The sequence below is a fragment of the Pollachius pollachius genome (genome assembly GCF_949987615.1).
Source record: "Pollachius pollachius genome assembly, chromosome: 4".
NCBI classification, from domain to species: domain Eukaryota; kingdom Metazoa; phylum Chordata; class Actinopteri; order Gadiformes; family Gadidae; genus Pollachius; species Pollachius pollachius.
Genome location: NC_136937.1, coordinates 31,538,590 through 31,546,089, shown reverse-complemented (window position 1 = coordinate 31,546,089; position 7,500 = coordinate 31,538,590). Strand labels below are relative to the sequence as shown.

The 7,500-nt window shown below is 45.6% G+C and overlaps 1 protein-coding gene across 2 annotated transcripts in view; it reads right to left on the bottom strand.

The window, feature by feature from the left end:
- The window catches only part of LOC307074764 (rho GTPase-activating protein 6-like), an 86,766-nt gene that overhangs the window by 51,748 nt on the left and 27,518 nt on the right, over positions 1-7,500 (bottom strand). Inside the window, exon 1 of one of the 2 annotated variants that reach the window (XM_079735071.1) lies at positions 3,134-3,564. The exons of the other annotated variant lie outside the window; for it this stretch is intronic. Coding sequence (XP_079591197.1) covers positions 3,134-3,175 — 42 coding nt within the window. The 5' untranslated portion in view covers positions 3,176-3,564. Of the gene's footprint in view, positions 1-3,133; positions 3,565-7,500 lie in introns of those variants that run through there. 2 annotated transcript variants of the gene reach the window in all.

The following is a 7,500-nucleotide window of genomic DNA, read 5'->3' as shown; positions in this document are numbered from 1 at the left end:
TCCGCCACATCTCTCCTTCACCTCTCCATCTCGAGACACAAACACACTATGCTCGAGCCAACCTGGAATCTGGCCTATTTATCCATCATAGACGGCCGAGACGAGGGAGTGCGGCGTTGGAGTTTGTTTATAACACGGGCGACGGGGAGAAAGCGCTTTCAACCAAAGGGCACCGTTCTCCATTAGCACATTTTTTCGCTTCTGTCCGTCTCATTTTTTCTTTCTTTCTTCTTCTGCTGCTGGAGATGGTCTGTCTGCTCCTCTTTGTGATCCGGGATGCGCGCATTCCTGTGAGGAGCTGAACTGGGTTCCTGGCATCCGTTGAAAAGACGCCTGTACCGGCCCAGTCGGTTACACATGCAGGCGGAAGACCAGGGTGCGATTTATCAAAAAAACAGACGGGGGGACATATTTATATCTATATCTTTTTAATCAACAGGCCTTATTCTTTTCTAGGGTTAATGGTAGGCCCTTTTAGCCTACATTTCGAACAGTTGAACATGCATCTTTAATGCAAACTAAAAAGACATGAAAAAAAATGAAATATATTTAAAATCATATCATTTTGTTAAATAAAATAAAATTTATTCAGCAGGATACGGATGTAAAAACCAGAGGGGGGGATGATCCCTCCTACCCCCCCATCAAATTACTTTGGGGGAGGGGGTTATTTTTTGCCAATGTTAGATTACATTTTACAGGATTTTGCTGACGCTTTTAACCAAAGTGACTTACAACCATTCAAGCACACATTCACAGCGGTGTCAACCACGCAGGGCGACAGCCAGCTCATCAGTAGCAGTCAGGGGGAAGTGTCTTGCTTAGGAACACCTCGACCCACAGCTAGAAGGAGCCGGAGAATCGAACTGGCAACCTTCTGGTTACTAGTCCACCCACTCTCCCACCTGAGCTACTGTCGCCCCCAAATTCTTTCTTATATTTTCCTTCCGCTTCTTTTCGTATAAATTAGCCATGTTGTTTTGATTACGTCGCTTGGCAGGTGGAGCTCTCCATACTTTATGAAACACTTTCAAACCGACAGCAACTGTCAAAAGGCAGGAATTACAGTGGGCGTGCGTTCCATCGGAATCGCCAGATTTCCTCGGTAACAGATTCCCATTCTACAGCAAACCATCAATAAAAGTTTTTTTTTTCAAGGCGTGCTTTCATGAGCTTGCTGCACAGAATCTAACACTTTTGAAAAAACCTTGGTGCAGAAACGAAACAAGATGTGTTTTTTAAACGACGGAGGAGATGGATGCGCCAACAGCCAATAGGGTCAGCTCAATGTATAACAACATCATCATAATACACAACTGTAAGACAGGATGAAACCATCTGCTGTGCAACTGAAGGAGTCAACACAAGGCAAACTTCACAGAAATATCGCTGAACACACATCTTAATTGACAACACGATGGCTTTCATTATTACGGTTTCTCTCCAGAGTAGTTGCTGGGCTTCTCCCGACAACAACACAAAACAACGACAACAGCGACCCAAAATCAAGCCTTTGTTGGGTTTTAGGCGACATGACATCTAAATTATAGGAGTGGTTTGGTGGGTTTGGTGGAATTGGCCATCAATCAAACCATCCGCACACACACACTAAAGCACACACACACAGACTCACACAGAGGCACGCACAGACCCACACAAACTTAAGTGTGGGACACCACAGCGTGCTGCTAATGGCTAGCCAAAGAGAACGTGCCTTGTGTGTGTTTGTGTGCGTGCGTGCGTGCGTGCGTGCGTGCGTGCATGTGCGTGTGAGTGTGTGTGTGTGTGTGGTGTGTATGGGGCAGCCACAGGAACATGACTTGTAAGAGACGCAGTGCCAGGCCAACACCATCATTCATGTCCCGCAGGAACCGGGGGTGAGCATGCAGAGAGAGAGAGGAACCAATAAAAGGTGGAGAGAGAGAGAGAGAGAGAGAGAGAGAGAGAGAGAGAGAGAGGGAGAGAGAGAGAGAGAGATGAAGTGGTCAAAGGATGAAGGAGGGAAAAACTGGATGTGTATGTGTGAGAGAGAGAGCGAGAGAGAGAGAGAGGGAGAGTGTGAACGACAGAGAGAGAGAGGGAGAGAGAGAACGACAGAGAGAGAGGGAGAGAGAGAACGACAGGGAGAGAGAGAGAGAGAGAGAGCGAGAGAGAGCTTTTATGGCTGCATTCCAGTGTACTGCAACCTGTTAGCGGGTGCAACCTGTTGCTTTCCTAATCTGCACGCTTTCACACAAAGATCCTATCGTCCTTTGCGGGGAACACAGCCGAGCGTATCGGCTCTGATCATTCCCTGATAACGATAAACGCACTGCTAAGTCGTTTGGGCTTTTCCTTCCCAGGCGATAAGCAGCGACGAGGGGGATAGCTGTGTAGGTCTAGTGTTGAAACCGCTTCGCACCACCGCGGTGTTGTGTGCGATGGCATGAACCATAACGGTGTGTTGTGCCCTGATGGTGGCCTGGCTGTGACCGGTGTCAAGTGTCAAAACGTCAAACACCCTTTGGGGGATTTATGCAGCGCAGAATACATTAATGTGTGGTGGGGCTCTGTGATGTGAAGTCGTTAGGGGAGGGTTCAAAGGAAACATATTGGACACAGATCAGAGGAGGTGGAGGTGTGTGTGTGTGTGTGTGTGTGTGTGTGTGTGTGTGTGTGTGTGTGTGTGTGTGTGTGTGTCTGGTTTAACCGGTCAACATTTAAAACATATCTTTTTCAGATGCTAGTTGGATGTTTTGGTGCCTCAAGTGTGTGTGTGTGTGTGTGTGTGTGTGTGTGTGTGTGAGAAGACAAAAAGAGAGAGAGAGAGAGAGAGAGAGAGAGAGAGAGAGAGAGAGAGAGAGAGAGAGAGAGAGAGAGAGAGAGAGAGTTTCTCCAAACGCTATCGGGAGGAAACAACTTTTTGTTCAGCTTTACCAACACGTTGTTGACTAGGAGGGATGGGAAACATACGCAGTCATAGCTGATCATTCAGTCACAGAAAACATGCATGCACACACGCAGACACACACGCAGACACACACGCGCGCACACACACACGCACAAACAATGCGCAAACGACCTCCACCGTGTTGCACATTTATGAATCATAGTGCATCATACAGTGTTTTTAATGATAGGGGGATCCACTCACGAGATAGGAATTGTGCCGGTCGAGGAAAACGGAATCCACCATGATCGTCCCGGACTTGTCCACTTATTATGTGGACCAGAAGTTCACAGAAGAAAAAAAACGCAGAAAAATATCCTCTTAGAAAAAAGCGCACCAAAAAGGTCCGCGGACCAGCGGGAAAAAGGGACGCGACTTCTCCAACAATCCGAAAAAAAACAGACACTCTTTCTCTTCTTCTTCCTTTTAGTTGTTTACCAGGAGAACCGTCACGGCTAGAGACGCGGAGGAGCTGACGGTGTGGAGGAGTCGGGGGCTCACGTCATCGCGGGAGAGTCCGCGTCCGCGCACCGGAGAGGAGACGACGGTACGGTGAGCGGCGCGTGACCACCGATCCATACCTACCGCGCACTGGGGATCGCGCGACGACGACGACGACGACGACGACTACTGCGTGTGGCGAAGTGCGGCGGGGACCGCGGAGATGAGACGGAGAGAGAGGGGAGAGGAGAGGAGAGGGGAGAGGCACACGAGGGAGGGGGAGAGAGGGAGCGCGAGGGGTAAGGGGCGGGGCACTGGAGAGCGGGCGCTCGAGGGGCGACCTGTGTTGGTCATATATGAAAAAATAGTAACTATTATTGATAATAAAAAAAATCTTTATTGAGGGAAAATTATTAGTATTAAAAAAAGTATATAATAGAGTCTACTATTAATACTACTAAGAGGAACATCCAAAAAGTAATGTATTTATATATATATTTTAAAGAAGTATATATATATATATATAGCCTATTTATAAAGACATAAGCTGACGAACATACATCATAACATAACACAACATACATAAGCTGACGAATATTACCATCAATATGTTTTGATAACGATATTTTTCTATTTTTTAACAACACTGTCTCCCTTACTTATATATTAGCCTGTACCTGCATGCGCCATCATATCTTCAATAGGTGTGCATATCTGTTTGTACATGTGATATTTAAAAAAAAAAGTACTTGGAAGCAGTTTTGTTTGTACGATAACCAAAACTGTTGGTCTCTGCCCTTCACTTTTTTATTCTGCCATCATTTAAGACTATAAATATTGGGTCAAAACCCCGCCCCTGGGAGTTGACGCAGCATTGGTTTAACGAGCCCGTCTGATGAACCGAGTCCAAGACAACTCAATAAAAACCCGGCCAGAAGCACGATAACAATGCGTTTGAGCTGTGTACGTATTTGTACACTGTATTAGCCCAGGGTATTATGTCTCTTGAGAGTTGTATACAAAACAGGCAATAACCCACGCTTAATTTGCATCGGAAAGGTCACGGTAAAGGTTCGTCCAAAACATTTCGCGTTTTTATAAGACCATGGGGCTTTCCAATGAAAATGGCGATGTCGTTAAAAACATGCAACAGTAGGTCGACGTGAATGTTTACTATGAGAACCTGCATCAACTCAAACAAACGCCCTTTCAGTGAATGCACACACTCTCAGGCACACACACACACACGCACACGCACGCGCGCGCGCACACACACACTTTTGATCTATGCTCTACTATTTCCCTTCTGTCAATCTGTGTGTGTGTGTGTGTGTGTGTGTGTGTGTGTGTGTGCGTGTGTGCCTGTGTGTGTGCGTGAATGAGTCTCAAAGAAAGATAGTATGGATTCCAGCCTTATCAAAGAGCCTCGTAAAACCATGCCAAAAATGCTGGAGACTACTTTGAAAATAGGAAGTGTCTTTCTTCTCTGGGAAAATCTGCTGACCATGACTTTGTCATGGTCAGCTGACAATATATAGAAACAATATATCTATATAATGTAAATACAATGTATCTTATATATAGATATAAAGCTATATATATATATATATATATATATATATATATATAGCCATTTATCTCCATCCCATTGATTTGTTTTCTCTCTCTCTCTCTCTCTCTCTCTCTCTCTCTCTCTCTCTCAGACTGATGATGATCAGTCCGAGATGCGCTGGTGGTGTTTCAGTCATTGTTGTGTGTCAGTCGTGGTGTGCGTCAGTCATTGTTGTGTGTCAGTCATTGTTGTGTGCCAGTCGTTGTTGTGTGTCAGTCATTGTTGTGTGTCAGTCGTTGTGTGTCAGTTGTTGCGTCTGTCTCTCTTTCTCTCTCTCTCTCTCTCTCTCTGGTGGATACAATAGGTGCATACACTAAGCGCCAGGACATACAATAAGTGTGCAGTTTTGATGCAAAGATGGATATACACTTGGAGATATGCAAAGTACAATTAAAGGAAACGAGACTTGGTCGAAGACTTTGAATGCTGTTAAAATGAATGGTCAAAGATGCAGGAATAGGTAGTCCTCTAACCCTATATGCCAACAGACACGTTTCGAAGCGGTAGAACAACTATTTGGGTGATAAAGTCACTGGCTTCAGTTGAGTCACACATGAACACACTTGTGGTTTGGACGCTTGCACAAACGAAACCGCCAAGGCGTGTGTACACATCACTACATTATACGCTGTTAACTACCCCCTATCCTCTCTCTCTCTCTCTCTCTCTCATTCACCCATTCACCATTGACTGTAACCCTGAAGGTCTAGAGACGTGTAGGGAATGAGTGGCTGAATGCAGCATGTATGCGTCTGCGTGGTAAGGTGTGTGTTTGTGACACTGGCTTCAGTGTTTGGTGTGTTTTTTCCACTGTTGAATTTGGCGCGGCCTGTTTTTGTTGACAAAGTCCTGGTCGCCTTCCTATTAATACCAGGGCCAGAAAACGACCCAGAAAAAGCTGTTGGGAGAAGGGTCCCAGTCAGAGTTTACAGCCGGTTCACAGAGGAGGTGAGGGGGAACATTTACTCAAAAGGCCGTAGGAGATACAATCTCGTTTCCACACCAGGGATGTCATGCTATTCCAACCTAGTATTGCTTCTTCTAAAAGTCCAGAAGAAGCAACACCTCAATAAATGTAATATTTAATGTGACCGTTTGTCACTGATGGCAAAAATGCACTTTTAGCAGTTTGTGTCAAAGGAAAAATGAATATTGTTTTTTGAAATAGGTGGGGAATTGAACGATTCACAGCCTTTGGAATGCGCCCCGAGTCTGTGCATCACACAACCAGGCACGCAGGCACACACACAGGCACACAGGCGCGCACACACACACAAACACACAAACACTTGCGCGCTTCCCAACACTTGCATGCACAAAGTCAAACACACACACACACACACACACACAAACAGAAACACACGCACACACCCACACACACACGCGCTTCCAAACACTTGCATGCACAAAGTCACACACAGACATACACACGAAACACACTCACACACACACACACACACACAGCCAGATGCCGAAGCTTTGACATCATCATCAGGCAGAAATAAAGCACACACTCTTTCTCCGAAAAACTTGTTTGAAGAGATGCTCCAATAAACGTGTGATCACAACCTCTGCGCCTTGCGCTCCGACGTGTTTAATAAACACTCTCGCGACCGACCAGAAAACAGACAACACGATGAAAAACAAAATGGCGGCGTCCTGTCCCACCCTGGCGCAGCATTCCGGACGTCTCGTCTGTTATGGATAACTCGGGGCGGAGCGCGACAGAAGAAGAGTTCCATGTTAGCGTTATCCTCTAAACCGCGTGACCCCATGAGTCTCGAGCACGCTTTTATAGTCGCGTCCACGAACGGGGTCTTGCGTCTGAGATGGGATTTATACAGAGGCCTGGTTTGGTTTATGAGGGAGAAAACTAAGTCAGCGTAAAAGTTATGCTGCAATCCATTTGGAAGTACGTCGGTACGTGCAAGTCGTAAGTTGCAAATCTCCCAGATTTCTTGCGGCATTTGCAGAGGCACGTCCCCTTTTGGTTGTAGTAGCTTTCCCGTTTCTCATTGGCTAGTCATTGTTATTGTTAGCTACATTTGTCTCTTAGCAAACCAGCTTGAAAACAAACAACACAACTTTACATTGTATTGCACGCACAGCAAGACTTTGCAATACATAAATTGGTGACCGGCATAAAGTAGCAATGTAATCAATTGTGTAAAAGCATTTAAAATCTACATTTAAATGTCCAATGTGATACAAATACAAACAAAATAAATCTCTTTAAGGGCGCAGCCATTTTTGTTGACGAGTAGTACGTTCGGCCTCACTGAACTCGCTCTACTTTCAAAGCGACGAGATACTACGACCAAAAGCGGGCGTGCCTCAGAGAAATGCAGCAGGAAAGCTGGGAGATTTGCAACTTACAACTTGCACGTACCGGCGTACCATCCAAATGGATTGATTACAGCATTAGTTTAGTACTTGTTAACTCTCGAGGAAGGCTGTGTGTTTAAGGTCAACCTGAATGGGGCTACATTTCTTTGTCTTAAAGACTAACTTTAATTTC